Consider the following 16,607-nt stretch of genomic DNA (forward strand, 5'->3'; position numbering starts at 1 on the left):
GAACAATGAACTCACACTACTATTGCTCTTTTGGGTAATGTTGGTCACTAATTTGACTCCTGAACCCCTGAGATCTGAGTATCACTGTCCTAGAGCATGAACAGACCTTGTAGAAGAGAATGAAAGACCTCTATTAATGTGGAAAACCAACACCCCTTCATAGGGGCATGTAACCAATTTACAAAAATACAAAGAAATTATTGGAAGGTTACTATCCCTGACACAACTAAACCTGCATGTATTTCTATGACTGACTTTGAACTGGGTGTAGAATATCTGATTACTTTGCCTGTTCTGCATTTTTTTTTTTAAATTTCACGTTGTGCTAAAGATGAACGTTACATTGCTTTGAAGGCATAAAGTGCTTTATAAATGCTATATTATTTGGATATACATCTGCTTTTTTGTTACTGCACATTTTTATACCCAACTATATAAACATTTCTGCAAAGGTTGTTCTCATGCTTTTCCATCTGTATTTCTTTTAAACTCCATTTGCATTTTCATCTAATTGGACTTTTGGGTTTTTACTCTTTTTTTTTTTTTAGAATGAGAGGCTACAGGCATTACTTGCAGACAATGAGAAGATGAATTTATCAGATGTAGAACTTATTCCACTTCCTTTAGAGCCTCAGGTGAAAATCAGAGGAATAATCCCAGAGACAGCTACACTGTTTAAGGTAAATGAGAGAGGTCTTCCATTGAATAAGTGAGTTACAATTAAACCTTAATTTTTGAAATACTAACAGAAACGTTACCTTGAAAAACTACTTGCTGTTAAATTTATCAAACAAGCTTTGTGCTCCTGAAGTTGGGAGGCTAATATCACTGAATTTAGTGGGGCAATGCACGATCAAAGTATCTGTACCCGAGTGCAACCAATGCTGAAGTGGCATTTTGGTCTAAAAGACTGTATCCTCTACTCTTTCCTTATGAAATGCTGTGAGTGTGTGCATACTAATTGATTCATAGAATCATAGAATATCAGGGTTGGAAGGGACCTCAGGAGGTCATCTAGTCCAACCCCCCGCTCAAAAGCAGGACCAATCCCCAATTAAATCATCCCAGCCAGAGCTTTGTCAAGCCTGACCTTAAAAACCTCTAAGGAAGGAGATTCCACCACCTCCCTAGGCAACGCATTCCAGTGTTTCACCACCCTCCTAGTGAAAAAGTTTTTCCTAATATCCAACCTAAACCTCCCCCACTGCAACTTGAGACCATTACTCCTTGTCCTGTCCTTTTCTACCACTGAGAATAGTCTAGAACCATCCTCTCTAGAACCACCTCTCAGGTAGTTGAAAGCTGCTATCAAATCCCCCCTCATTCTTCTCTTCTGCAGACTAAACAATCCCAGTTCCCTCAGCCTTTCCTCATAAGTCATGTGTTCCAGACCCCTAATCATTTTTGTTGCCCTTCGCTGGACTCTTTCCAATTTATCCACATCCTTCTTGTAGTGTGGGGCCCAAAACTGGACACAGCACTCCAGATGAGGCCTCACCAATGTCGAATAGAGGGGGACGATCACGTCCCTCGATCTGCTCGCTATGCCCCTACTTATACATCCCAAAATGCCATTGGCCTTCTTGGCAACAAGGGCACACTGCTGACTCATATCCAGCTTCTCTTCCACTGTCACCCCTAGGTCCTTTTCCGCAGAACTGCTGCCTAGCCATTCGGTCCCTAGTTTGTAGCTGTGCATTGGGTTCTTCCGTCCTAAGTGCAGGACCCTGCACTTATCCTTATTGAACCTCGTCAGATTTCTTTTGGCCCAATCCTCCAACTTGTCTAGGTCCCTCTGTATCCTATCCCTGCCCTCCAGCGTAATTGGCCACAATACTGTAAGCAATGGAGTTGACGTAGAGGGATGGGCTTTACATTTTGTTCTGAGCGGGGTGAGATCCATGAACATTTTGATATTCAGACAGGACTTCCCTATCTGAGGGCTAGCTACTAAGAGATCAGAGCCAGCACAACAATGGTCCACCATCCATTCTATATGACTTATTAAAAATCCATGATCAACAGAGTCAAACCTTGCTGATAGACTGTTTGTTATGAACTGGGTGCAAATGGTAGTAATAGTGGTGATGCGCAAATGGGTGCATAACTTATGTGTCTGCCAAAATTCTGCGTAAATCACAAAGATGTGCATCTTCCTACAATCTTCCAGCACCTCACCTTCTCTGGCCACACTGTAGAGTTTTCTCCATGTGTGCATTTATGTTTTCTTCGGAATAGAGTGTTTCTTCTTCATTGCCTTCACCTTGTCTGATCATTTGGGGTTGGTAGTTCTGTTGTTCATTTTCAAGCATTCTTGTCAAGTGTCTTCTCCATGCTGATACGAGCCTTCTTCATGTCCTCCTTCAGCATCACAAACCAACTTTTCTAAGTCTTCCTCATGGTCTTTACCCTGTGACTACTAGCTTTTGACTACCCTGTGACTACTTCATCTCACGTGACTAGCCATCTCAGTTTATGCTCCCTCTGCTTTTCCACAATGGGGCAACCTGCATTGTGGTTTGTACCATTTCATTGTGTAGCCTATCGGCACTGGCGTCCAACTGAGCATACTCATTTCAGGAGTGTGAAGAGTTGTTGTTCTTTCTTCTTCATTGGCCAGCATTCTGATCTATACATCATGGCTGACATAATCATGAACTTATACGCTTTGTTCTTTAGTTTACTTGGCATATTCTTATTGCAGAGATTTCCCTTCAACTTTATTTTTAATTTGCAGACCCCTAAAATTTTTTGAATGGAGGTGTGGACCCCTTTGGAAATCTTGTACATAGTCTGTGGACCTCCGGGGATCCACGGACCACAGGTTGAAAACTACTGTTCTATGGTAATGACAACCTTTCACAAACATCTTAAACATATTCTATGGACCTCGAGAGATCTGTGGACCACAGGTTGGAAACTACTGGTTTACACCAAGCACTTTTCATGTGGCTACTAACATCTGCATTTACCTTCCTGTTATGACTCAACGCTGTGCTAAGATATTTAAATTGTTGCACAGATTTTAACTCTACGCCATCTAATTTTACTGGCTTCTCATTATCTCTCAACAAAGCATCATATTATTCCATCTTTTTTTGGCTGATTCATAAACCATTTTCTTCTAATGCAGATCTCCATAGTCGTAACCCCCTTTCCAGTTTGTATTATCTTCTTGGCGCAACATATTATCATTGTTACAAAGCATGCCCAAAGGAGCTTTTCCCCTGATGTCCTGTGTCAAGGTATCCATTATAATCACAAACGTGAATGGACTTAAGGCTGATCCTGGGTGTTGATCTACCATCATGGTGAATGACTCACTGTAGCTGCAACTGCTTCTCACTACCCTTGTACATGGCCATGATAGTCCGAACGTATGTCTCCAGCAGATTATGCCACAGCAGGTGCCATCATAATAATTCTCTAGGAACTTTGTCATAAGACATCTCTTATTCTAAATGCAATTCCTTGTGTTTCTCCCTGTGCTGCTTCTGCAACACTCAGGCTGCAAACACTGCATCCATTGTTGACCGTCCTGGCATGCACCTGAATTGGTGGTGGTTTACTTGGTGCTCCAGCTCCTCCCACAGTCTTTATAATTCTTGCAGGCATTTCATCGGGTGAATCATTAACTTGATGGGTTGGTAATTACTACATTCTTGAACATCTCCTTTATGCTTAAAAATAGGGACGAATTTTCAATTTTCCAGTATAGTTAATTAAGGTGAAAAAGTTTGTCGTCATAACCATGGTCTGTTGCTTTAAATGCCTCAATTGGTACACTATTCGGTCCCTCTGCCTTGCCATGTTTCATCATCTTCAGCAATGTCTGAGTCTCCACCAGGATGGTAAATCTTGTAAGGTTGTTGCTTGTGCATAGTTTCCTCAGTGGTTTCTTTACATTCTCTTTACTGAGCAGTTTCTCATAAACCTGCTGCCACCTCCTAATGACGTCACACTCTTCCACCAGTGCTCTTCTGTTTTCTTCTTTAATCCACTTCACAGTTCCCAAGTCTCTGTGCTTCTTTGCCTAATCTTGGGTAATCTATATATTCCTTTCCCTCCTTCCTTCCATAGTAGTCCTGTGTAAAAGACTTTAAGCGCCTGACCCTTAGCTTCTGTAACTGCTCTTTTGTTGTTGTTGTTGTTGTTGTTGTTTTGCTGTTTTCTTTACCAGCTTGTATTCCTCATAATTGTCTACCATTCCTACTTTCTGCCATCATTTACACCTTTCCTTCTTCTTTACAGATTCTTGTACATTGTTTGACCACCACTATGTCCCCTTGCAATGAACTTTCCCTCATTTTGTTTGGCCACATGCAGCTTGTGAATAGTCAGTAATGTGTTTGGATATTTTCCCCCAAACCTCTTTGGTATCATTGTGGTCAGTTTGATCGTTGCCCGAACTCAGTAGAATCTTTGTCCTTATACCTCAGACTAACTTCCCTTTCCGCAAGGCTCTACCTCTTCGTTCCACAACTATCTTTTGTCCCCCACTAGCCTTTTCACCCAGAAGTCAATTGCACAGCAATATAAATTGCTTATGATTTGCTCTCCTGGCATCAGTTTAGTCTCACATTTTTAGGTTACTTCCTTACAAGAGGAAGAGATCTAAAAATGTGAGAGAGGCTAAACTCAACCCAGGAGAGTTATTACAAACAATTGACCTCGGACCTGTTGGTACCACACTCGTGTGTAATTAAGTACTCTTCCTTCTTTACAATGTATCTATTGGTAATAATCAGGCCATGGGCTCTGGCTAACTCTTAAGATAGCGCCACCGGCTTCATTTCTGGTTCCAAAGTCTCATCCTCCATGACGTCATTGTAGTCGTCACTGTGTTCTCCTACATGTGTGTGGAGGTCTGCTCCAATAATCAAGTACTCTGCTTGTGGAACTTCACTTGTCACTGGGTTCAGCACTATCTGGAATTCTGCCTTCTCCTCAGTCACACAACCAACCTGCAGTGCATATCCGAATAAAAAAAAACCACAAATATTTGTTCTCTGCTCCAGGGCTTTGGAGCGGAGCCCGGAGCTGGAGCGTGGAGCAGCTCCGGAGCAGCGGAGCTGCAGGGGTTTTTGCTGGAGCTGGAGTAGAGCCGGAGCACAGATCCAAAGCCCTGTTCTGCTCAGTACTATTCTAACTTTCATTGACCAGTTGCTCTTCTTTAGGATGACCTCTACCTTGTCCTGTAATAATTCTGCTACAATTATTCATACTCTGTTCCTCCTTGCTACTGAAGTGAGCTGTAGCTCACGAAAGCTCATGCTCAAATAAATTGGTTAGTCTCTAAGGTGCCACAAGTCCTCCTTTTCTTTTTGCGAATACAGACTAACACGGTTGTTACTCTGAAACCAATACTTTATCTTGTAACCATCTCCAGTGTTTATGGATTTTGACCACTTCCATTTTGTTTCTTGTATGCAGGCAATATGCACTCTCCTTCTTTTGTGTCTCAGCTACTTCTCTTGATTTCGTAGTCATTGTTTACACATTCAGTGAAACCAAACATAATTCTTGGGCTTGCTTCTTCAGCTGCATGTGCCCTTAATGGGGTGGCCTTTTCATATTTTCCACAGCTGTCTGGTGAAGTGGTTGCACGTTGATTCCAGGGGATGCCATAGCATTCTAGTGATGTGGTCCCTGAAGACAAAAACCCATAGAGCATATGTGTTTGGCACACTTCCCGGCACACTTTTACAAACTGGCTGGCCAGGCCTGATGTTCTTCGGTTGAAATCAGAGTCCATTATCCTAGGTGGACTAGGTTGAATGAGCCCCACCTGCCCAGAGCAATCTGGTTATAAGGTGCCAGATACTCGCCGTTCACACTCCCATTTTCAACTAAGAACAGCTCTGCCATGAGAAGGCAAGCAGTAGTTTAGCTGTCAGAGGCTATACATTATGCTAATCAGATGAGGCATTTTCTTGGCAATGAGAGCTCACCCCCAAAGCCACCTAAACTATGACTGCTCTTTAGGATGCACTGTCTTTCTACAGCTACACGTAAAACTAAAGGTGGGATTAGGGAGATTTTTACAAGTCAAAATAGCAAGCTCTTTAGCCGGGATAAGAATGACCTTGTCCCAACAGACGTACCCATTGTTTAGGAGAGGACAAGGAGCTATCTGTCATCTGAGGTTCACAGTACTCCTGTAGTAGTTCGTTGGTCTGTAGGGCAGTCACTTTCCTCTATGACACAGCTCCAGAGCACTGCAGAACCCTTAGCTGATCCTGGCAAACTAATCACCTATTGTTTGGAGAGCAATTTGTTTTGCAACAAAAGCTTTGACAGATGGTTGTCGTTCACCCATAGCACGCTGAATCTTTGTGGGAATGTAATGCTTAATTGTCTAGACAGATTCTGGATCGTGTAGCAGAGCAGCTACTTTAGCAATGTATTGGAAGTCAGCCTTTGACATGAGGTGGTGGTTTTCTTTTCAATTTAAAAAAGAAAAACCATAACAAAGCAAGATTGGGAGGTCCAGCATGGTCCTATTTAAAGCAAGCAAGATACGTATAATTCATGAGCTGCCCAAAAGAGAGCCAGAATTTAGATCCAATCTTTCAGTAGGTGCCATTGGTGTCCAAGTGCACTTTGAGAAGATGGTGGCCACTCAATTCTATCTCTTCCCCCGAGAAAGAGGTTGGAGACTAGTCAGTAACTAGTAAACTCTACAGAACCAGAAAAAATGTCCTTGAGGAAGGATGGGGCCTCTGTGCTTTTGAGTCTAAGTAACATCTTTTGACTTCAGTCATAGCTTTTCTCTACAACCTCATTAAGTCCTTGTGTAGAAGAATAAGGAGCGAAATTTTTCAGAGAAAAAGTAAGTATCAGTAGAAGATGTGAAAACCACTGCCTCAGAGCACTTACTGCAAACAGCTCTCGTGAAATTGATCCATTAAAAATCTCCCTTGTGTACCTGATTTTTATTTCATTTTTGTTTGAGAGGTCTCACTTGATGAATTACAGTAGATAAATTTATTCATGTAGATAATTGATCTTCAGCTCATTTTATGAAGGGTGAAACTGCAAACAGAATTAAATTAGTTCTTTTAAAAAAACATTTAAATTTGTTACTTTTGCTTAATTAATTGAGAAAGCAGTTAATTGGTTTGAAAATGTCCTATCCCTATCATTTCTTTGACATTTATAATGTAATTATTGAGTTTCCCTATGGGTTTTTTTTTTTCTGGTCAGTTTAAAATGTTTTGCTTCTTTTATATGGTGCTTCGAAGTTTGAATCAGATGTGCACAAACTTAATTTCTGCATTTTCCCCTAATTAAAGAGGAAAGAATGATTTAATTTTTTTTTACCAGGATCCATTTGATTTGTCTTACTGCTTCTCTAAGATTTCTCACGGAGTGCTATATCCTCTGTGGATGAATGGAATCTAGAAATTATATAAAAACTGGAAGTTCTATGGTCAAACTTTTGCTAAGTGGGGGCAGTACGTTCTTGATGCAGTGTCATGGACTATGGAACACAATATTAGAGTGCCAAATGAGTCCTATTGGAGCAGTCTTCAGAGCCTATTGCAAAACACACCATTTTGCAGATGTATTAGGCTAGAAGGCTAAAAAGCAAATGAGAGAGGCAATTATAAATGAATTTACTCACATGTAGGGAAGGATTCCCAACTTAGATTTGTCCCAGTGAAGTTGAGTATTCAATTTGTTCTAGTGTACTGGTTCATGGCTAATTTCTTTTTCCAGAGTGCCCTAATGCCTGCCCAGTTATTCTTCAAGACAGAAGATGGAGGCAAATATCCTGTAATATTTAAACATGGTGATGATTTACGTCAAGATCAACTTATTCTTCAAATTATTTCACTCATGGACAAGGTGATGAACGTTAATCAAGTGTTTCTTAATCTCACTATTAAACATCTGTTTTATTGTTTATACAAGCTGAGGAAATTTTTCTTGGTTAAAACCCAGAAAACACAAGATATTAATGCAGCTTAATTCAGTACTCTTTTATTGTAGCTGTTACATTCCAAAAAATTCCAGTCCTTACAAATATTATTTAATGTCCTCTGTGGACAAAGAAGAAATGAGCAAACAGACTTTCACTTATGCCTTATGACAGATCTGAACTAAGTTTCCTCAAAAGGGAATAAGTTACTGTATTAAACCACAGCACAACCTAGCCTCTTTTAAAAAAATGTTTGATTATTTTTAACTGTTCCACTCATGTTTGTGTTTTCCTTCCAGCTGTTACGTAAGGAGAATCTGGATTTGAAGCTAACACCATATAAGGTGCTGGCTACTAGTACAAAGCATGGTAAAGTTATTTCTTTTTTTAAAAAAAAACACTGAAAATAATCAGGTATTTGTCTTCCTCAGTTTCACTTACCTGGATGCAGACATTCTCTAACTCAGGCTTCTTGTTAGTGTCACAGGAGGGTACAGCTGACTTCAGGTTGTAAGATTTCTTTATAACAAACTTGGGAAACTTGCTTAAAATCAGATTAGTGTTTATTCTTTACCTTCTATTTCCCCTCTCCAGCTTTACTGTCAAGTGCTTGTTTTGCCTCACCTAGTGCCAAATTGTGAAATACTGGTTGTCATTCTTTCAGAGCTAGCTGCACCTCTGTTCCCTCTCTGATCTTTGAGGATATTTCTACAAAGCAATTAAAAAAAAAAATGGTGGCATGGCTGTGGCTGGCCCAGATCAGCTCACTTGGGCTTGTGGGGCTCGGATTGCGGGGCTAAAAACTGCAGGGTAGTCATTCGGGCTTGGGTAGGGACCAACAAAAAGTAAAGATGTTACGTTATGAAATGCACTCCAGTAACTTATTTTGACAAGTGTTGAGATTTCATTGAGTAATAGTAAATGTACTGTGTTACGCTTAGTAAAAATAATAAATCTCCGTAATAGGAAACCTTACAACTAAATTTAGGATGAAAACTAGTAAGTTCTTCTAGTGATGATCCCTATATGGATTCCAGACATGGGTGTGCATGTGCGCCATGTGCAAGAGCTATAAGTGGACGTGCATGTCGATGCTGTTCCAGTTCCATCTTACCACCGTGTGGCCAGAGTCGGAACCCCTGTTCCTTGCTGCTCTTAGGTCTGCTAAGAGAACTTTTATCTGTTTATTCTCACCTGTATATAATTGCTAGCATGTTCTCGCTGGATAGAGTAGTTCTTGTACACTTTTAGAGTAACAGCCGTGTTAGTCTGTATCCGCAAAAAGAAAAGGAGGACTTGTGGCACCTTAGAGACTAACCAACTTATTTGAGCATGAGCTTTCGTCAGCTACAGCTCACTTCATCGGATGCATTCAGTTTTAGTTATTTAGGCTCCCCTGTCGGACTTCTTCCCCTGGAGGGGAGACAGTACCTCCTCTCCCCACACCCCTGGGATTATGCCCCGACAAGCTAGCTTGAAGAACTGTGCTTTGTGCCTGCTCTTCTTCTCCGTGAGCGTCAAGCACCAGCAATGTCTCGGTGAAGTCTACGTCCTCGTCCACTGTTCCATCTGCTGCTCATTCCTGGCTCGGACTCGGGAGGGCAGGGAACTCGCCTCCGCGTGTTCCTCATGGAGGAAGCTATGTGTGCAGTTGGATTCACTGGAATGGTGCCCATCAATATTGGTGAGTGACCCTCTGGCTTTCTCCCGCCTACTGGAACCCTACGTACTGTTGCATCCGCTGAAGCCCCACTGTGAGAATTAGAAACCCAGACATGGACATAAGGGCGCCTCCCCGATGGGGACTGCTCCTAAGCACAGCGTTGCCTCCCCGAGCCGTGCCCAGTCGGGTGAGAAGTAACATGCCGAGCCGGCTGCTGCGGCTCCTAAGAAGCCCTGGACAGAGTATAAGATGAAACACTAATGCAAGCCGTAGGTGCTGCTTCCCACCCTGACTCCCAGTCTGCCGCCATCTTCACCGCCGGCACCATCTATGCCACTGGGCCCTTTGAGACTGGCACGCCCGGCTCCCACACTCCAGGCTGCCTGGAACTGCTGATGCCCATAGCCAAGTTCATTCTCCCATATGCCAGTTTCCTATCTGCGGATGCTTCATGCTTACCTCTCCAGCGGATGAACCTCTCCTACTCCTTCCGGAGTGGCGCTCCTCTTCCACCCACACACCAACAGCTCCACCTCTACCAGATCAATCCTCTGAGTCTGAGTGGTTTTCCAAGCGAGACCCCTTCTCTCAGCCCGGATTGTGGGCATTACCCGCCCTAGCCATATGCCTATGACTCTTGCACTGTGCCGTGATTCCATTGCCCCAGGGCCCGCCAATGCGTGGCGAACCCTATGCTTGGCCCTACTGGCCTCCATGGGACCCCACGTAGAATGTGGGCTACCACTGCTGCCATATTACCAGCCATCCCCTGCTTGCACCATGTCCCCCTCTGGGTATGATGAACAGGAGGAAGAGGTCATCGTGCAATTGGTGCCGCTGGTCGTACCCGACAAGGCATTAATTCCACTTTCTCTCTCCCCTCTGGATGACCATCACCAGTACCACAACCTGCTTCGGCGCATGGCGGAGGCTCTCAACCTTATGGTGGGAAAAGGTCCAGGACCCGCAAAACAAACTTTTGGATAGCCTCCTGCCACCTGGACCCTCCCTCACTGCTTTCCCTAGCCACTTAACCATTCTACAACCAGCACAGACAGTTTGGCACATGCCCACCTCCTATGCCCCTACTCTGAAGTGCCCCTGGAGATTCCTCCCATTGCAGTCTCCTACAAGAGGAAGCAGATGCCCTGCTCCGGAAGAGCACCATAGAGCATATTTCCTGCTGTTATCATGGCTGAGGGTTCAATTCCCCCTATTTCCTTATTCCCAAGAAAAGGGTGGCCAGTGGCCCAATCTGGACCTCCAGTTGCTCAACAAGCTCACCCGTAAGTTCTGATTCTGGATGGTCATGCTGCCCCTACCTTATTCCGTCCCTCCCCTGAGGCTTCTGGTTCATGGCTCTCAATATGAAGGATGCCTATTTTCACATTGACATCCACCTGGCTCATCAGAAATTTCTCTGTTTCACCGTGAGGCACTCCCATTATCAGTTCCGGGTCCTCGCCACTGATATTGCCACCGCTCCACATGTGTTCAAAAAGATTTTCACCGTCATCACCACCTACGTACGCCACTTCTGCCACTCTGTGTTTCCCTGCGTGGACAATTGGATCCGCATTGCAACATTGCACACCTGCCTCCTTTCCCCTATCCATGCCCTTCATGATCTCCTCATCCACCTGGATATCTATATCAATGAGGAAAAATCAGTCCTCAACCCTACCCAAGCAATCACTTTTACTGGGGCTCACTTGAACTCTATCATGGGCCGCACTTCCCTCCTAACGGATCTCTTTGCAGCCCTCACCTCTCTCTCATATGGTCCTGGCACCTTCAGCTACTCTTCAACTACATGATGGCAGTTGTGTATATCAACAAACAAGGTGGTGCCAGGTCGCCCTCTCTCTGTGCAGAACCTTTCACCTCTGGAACTGATGCATCAAGCATGGGATCACACTGCACACCGTGCACCTTCCTGGCAGACACTTTCAGCAGGTCCTTCTACATGAATCATGAGTGGGAGATCCATGATCCCATGCTTCACTCCATCTTACACTGGTGGGACACCCCACATTGGGACCTCTTTGGGATTTTGGAGAACTGCAAATTCCTCCTTTTTCTCCTCCAGAGGGACCCTTGGGATGGGCTTGTGGGGCGAAGCCCTCCTCCTGCCCTGGACCTCCAAAGTCTGCTACGCCTTTCCACTCATCCCTCTGATCCCGCAAGTCCTGTGCAAGGTACGAAAGGATTGAACAATGATCAACCTGATTGCCCCCTTTTGACCTCGCCAGTACTGGTTCACCGACCACCTCCACCTCTCCGCTTTTCCTCCGATCCACCTTCCATCCATCCACCAACCCCCCGTGGATGGTTCCTCTGTCTTCACTCACCTGACCATCGCTTGCTTCCTTAAAGGCTTGCTCAATGCCTGTCTGCTGGAACTCCCTCTTGGAAAATGTACATCATCCTCTCTGCCCTCACTAAACATCCCTTTGAGCCCCTCCTGATCTGTTCCCTCGCCCACCTCTCCATGAAAGTGATCGTCACCTCAATGAGGCACATGAGCACCTTCACTACTTGCTACGCCATTCCCTCGGCGGTGGTGGTGGATGCGGCTGTCGGCCGAGCGGTCCTCCAGACTATAACTTCACGCGACGCCACGCACCCACCTTCATGCTGAGCACTGCTCGCCACTCTCCCATGTCTAAAATCCATATAGGGACCATCACTTGAAGAAGAAGAGAAGGAGGAGGTTACTTACTGTAACTGGAGGTTCTTCAAGATGTGTGGTCCCTGTTTGGATTCCAATACTGCCCTTCATGCCCTCTTCTGCAGACTCCATTTCTTTCAGATAAGAGGGATACTGAAGTGGCGTTGACCCGCACAGCCTCTTATAGCAGACATGCAGATGACGCACGTGTGGGTCAACAGACACTACCGAACAGTTTTGGTTCTGGTGCATGTGCACCCATGTCTGGATTCCAGACAGGTACCACACATCTTGAAGAACCTCCAGTTGAAGTAAGTAACCTCCTCTTTCTCCTATATTTGTACCATTGCAGTCTTTAAAATGTCTCATGATCCAGTTGTATTGAAGTCCACTAGAATCTGCTGTTTTCATACCATTTTGTTCTATCATTATGATTCTTAAAACAGGTAGTCATAATCTTTACTTGCATCTGATGAAGTGAGCTGTAGCTCACGAAAGCTTATGCTCAAATAAATTGGTTAGTCTCTAAGGTACCACAAGTACTCCTTTTCTTTTTGCAAATACAGACTGACATGGCTGCTACTCTGAAACCTGTCAATCTGTACAGTCTTCTATAGAAGGGTCTATTTTTATTCATAACAAGAATCAAGAGACTCAAGTTATAGTTCCAACTTTTTGCTAGCTTGCTGCCTAGCCTTGGGCAAGTCATGTAAAATTTCTATGTGCTTCTCTATGCAAAAAATGGGTATAATGGCTACCTTCTTAACAGGATGTGACAGTTTGTCCCCTCTGAATGCCACCAGATGTACTTGGATCCTGCTGAGTCAGCCTATTCTTACAGCCTGGGTCCCCTTTACCTGGTTTTGCTGGGGTAGGCTCACAAGCCTCTTCCAGCCAAGCACACAGGCAGTGCCACACCCAGCTGCACAGAGAGAGCGATCCGCTCTGGAAAGATTCAGCCTTAGCGGCTTTCCCCAGCACTCTGGTCCCCACTCCCTTTAAGGGGTACAAACCCAAAGGTTTTATGAAATTTGCCCCCTCCCTCAATGTGGAGGAAGATCTACACAACCTCTTGCCTCCCCCCCCCCCCCAGTTACAAATTACATAAACTGAATTATATTATAAAAAAAAGAAATACATTTATTAACTATAAAAGGTGAATTTTAAATGGTAAAGAGGTAGCAAACAGAACAAAGCAAATTACCAAACAAATAAAGCACAACATTTGATTCACTAAAGGAATTGGTTACAAATAGTAATTCGTCACCCAAGATAGTGTCTTAGGTAGATTCCTTCACAAGCCAGGTATCTTTCCAGCCTGGGTCAAGCAGCTGTGTAGTTGTGACAAGTATATTTAAAATTTACTGCAGGCTATATGTTTACTGGCAAAACCTTGCTTGCTGAGTGCAGTGGAATAAAAGGTGCATAGCTTTATTTCTTCACCAAAGTTATTCTCTACTTATTTTACACCTTCAAGTACTGAAGATACTGCTTTCTTATCACAGGTTTCATGCAGTTTATTCAGTCAGTCCCTGTTGCTGAAGTTCTTGCTACCGAAGAAAGTATACAGGTATATGATCTGGTGTCTCTTCTTTTTTTGTTCATTTGGGGACAGTGTCTTCATATTGCTGATCTTTTGCACGAGTATGCAGCATGGATATTTAATGACTAAAATTAATATTCTTGAAGAATTCAGGGCAAGACTCAACTAGTTTTAACACTGAAACTCTGTGCTTTACTGATTAATTGAAACTGATAGTTATGGGTCTTGTTCTGAACTGGTTTTTTTCTAGTTTTAGGTCTGCTATAGGAGTTCATAGTAGCAAAAGCTTTAGAACAGTCAGTTGAGATACATACCAGTGTTTTTTGTTACTGGGACCTCCCACACTAGCATCAGCTTTTTGGATACCACGATCAGCTTCAACAATGGAACCCTACGGACAACCATATACAAGAAAATCCACTCATCAGCACACCACCTTCATAGATCCAGTAACTACCTCAAACACACCAAGAAATCTGTTATCTACAAACAGACACTCAGATATTACAGAATATGCTCCAAAGCGAAAGTCCAGGATGCACACCTTAACATGCTCAAAACCACCAACCAAAGACACTTCACCAGGGAAGTAGATTGCATCATGGAACACACCACCCAAATACTTTGAGAACCTGCTTCAAGACAGAAATAATACCCCTCCAACTGTACACCCTTATTTGTCACCTACTAGCTCACACTGGAACCCATACATCGTTTCATCAGACAACTGCAACCTACACTTGAGGGGGACCCCATCCTGAAATAAATCTTGCATGATCCCTCACTTCTGGCCTTCAAACAACCTTTTCTCCTCAAGCCCCCCTCCTCCCCCCCCCACACACATGCGCGCACGCACCTCTCCAAGCTCATCGTCATAAGCAAGCTCCCCACAGACCAGGACGTGCCAACTCAAAGTAGCATTGGACCTTACCAGAAGACCAGATGAAAAACCTGCAGACATATTGCCACTGCTAGAATGATAAACACCCCCCACAGCATACCTTTCAAGATCAATGGATCCTACATGTCTATCACAACATGTGGTGTACCTCATCAAGTGCACTAAATGACCCTATAACAACTATGTAGGTGAAACCAGACAATCATTACATTCCTGAATGAACTCTCACAGGAAAATGATAAAAGACAAAAACACCATATGACCTGTGGGTGAACACTTTTCATAAAACATAAAACAATTACTTTGTCTGACCTGTCTGCCCTTTTCCTCAAAGGAAACGTGCACAACACTTTCAAAAGATGAGCCTGGGAGCTTAAATTCATAACTCTGCTAAACATTAAAAATCATGGACTGAACACAGACATGGGATTTATGGCTTATTACAAAATCTATAACCTGCTAACCCCCTCTTTTTGTCCTGTGATTGTAGAGGTCACAGGCCGCTCTACCCTGAATGATCCCTTAGATTAGAATACGTGCTAACTACTTATGCTGAACAATTTATTCCACCTTGCATTTTAGATGTGACACTGAGTACCTTTACCTGAAGAAGAGCTCTGTGTGGCTCAAAAGCTTGTCTTGCCACCAGAAGTTGGTCCAATAAAATATATCACTTCACCCACCTTCTTTCTCTAATATCCTGGGATTCTACACTACATACACTACACTAAATTCCCAAGGCATACCAAAGCAGGACTTTCTCCTGTACAGCACTTCAAAAGCCTGCACTTTTATACATTACAATATCGACAAGGGCCCTTCACTTCTGTATCCTGGCCATTTTCAGCAATGTAGGGTACTAACCAGTTAACTGATAACTTTGCTGCACATCCTTTTCTTTAGGTGATTACTTCATGAAAAAACTCCACTTCTCAAGTTCAATACATGATTTTCCAATGTTCCTAACTTGGCAAAATCAAAACCAGTCTCCTTCAGAAGGCGGTTATGGACTATCTTGATAAAAGCTTAATTCCATTCCAAATTTCAGCTTTAAACCTTGTGACTACTTCTATAAAAAATACTAGATTTGTTTGTTTTGAGTGGAAGTAAGCGGCATAAAGTATTAGTGCATAATTTGTCTAATGTTCATCACATTATTCTAAGATGTTACTCAACTTTTAGATTAATTTGAATTGCTAGTGCTGTTTAGCTTTTTCTAGTCTAGCAGAAAAATATATTTACTATGGAAGCATTTTTGATGCTCATGGTAATCATACAATAACTCTGCAATGCAAATTTAATTTTATGGGTTATTTTAAAGGAAGAGCACTTCAATTTGTGACAGTGATTTTAAATCTGTTTCTGCTTTGGTGAATAAGAAAATGCGAACGGAGATCTAAACTGTAGCATGAAAACATAACTTGCTACATTTTTTTTGTTGGTTTCACGTTATCTGTCAACTTTGAACATAACACATTCTTGAATTCAACCTTGACATTCTTATAAGTTTCAAGATTAATACCAGAAGTGTCTCTTCACAGAGTATGGTAATAGATTTACCAAGGACATAAACTGCTAACTTTTCTATCTTCCCTGAAGTTAGTTTAAAGCTTTATGGGATAAGTAAGTTTTTTGATGTCCTTCCAGAACTTCTTCAGAAAACATGCGCCAAGCGAGACTGGTCCTAATGGGATAAGTGCAGAGGTCATGGACACTTATGTTAAAAGTTGTGGTAAGTTTATTACAAATGTTTACTTGATGATTAGATATGCCACTATTGGCACAAAGGACAGTAGTGTGCCACTATTGGACCTGTAGTGTTAGTAATATTCAGATGCATTGTAGGTAGAATTTATTAAAAAATAGTGATAGATATTTTTAACTTTTCTCATTTTTCAAGTACCT

General features: G+C 42.8%; 1 protein-coding gene across 7 annotated transcripts in view; it reads left to right on the top strand.

Moving 5' to 3' along the window:
* Positions 1–16,607, top strand: part of PIK3C3 (phosphatidylinositol 3-kinase catalytic subunit type 3) — a 137,258-nt gene that overhangs the window by 59,459 nt on the left and 61,192 nt on the right. For 6 of the 7 annotated variants that reach the window (XR_012158836.2, XM_073343431.2, XM_073343432.2 and 3 more), the window contains 5 exons: positions 549–680; positions 7,723–7,851; positions 8,224–8,293; positions 13,764–13,828; positions 16,350–16,434. Coding sequence is in view for 6 of the 7 variants with exons in the window: in XM_073343431.2 (XP_073199532.1) it covers positions 549–680; positions 7,723–7,851; positions 8,224–8,293; positions 13,764–13,828; positions 16,350–16,434 (481 nt within the window). In the remaining variant the exon portion in view is untranslated. The remainder of the gene's footprint in view (positions 1–548; positions 681–7,722; positions 7,852–8,223; positions 8,294–13,763; positions 13,829–16,349; positions 16,435–16,607) is intronic. The other variant, XM_073343433.2, reaches the window with a different exon arrangement.

This window comes from Lepidochelys kempii, chromosome 5 (assembly GCF_965140285.1).
Source record: "Lepidochelys kempii isolate rLepKem1 chromosome 5, rLepKem1.hap1, whole genome shotgun sequence".
Classification (NCBI taxonomy): Eukaryota; Metazoa; Chordata; order Testudines; family Cheloniidae; genus Lepidochelys; species Lepidochelys kempii.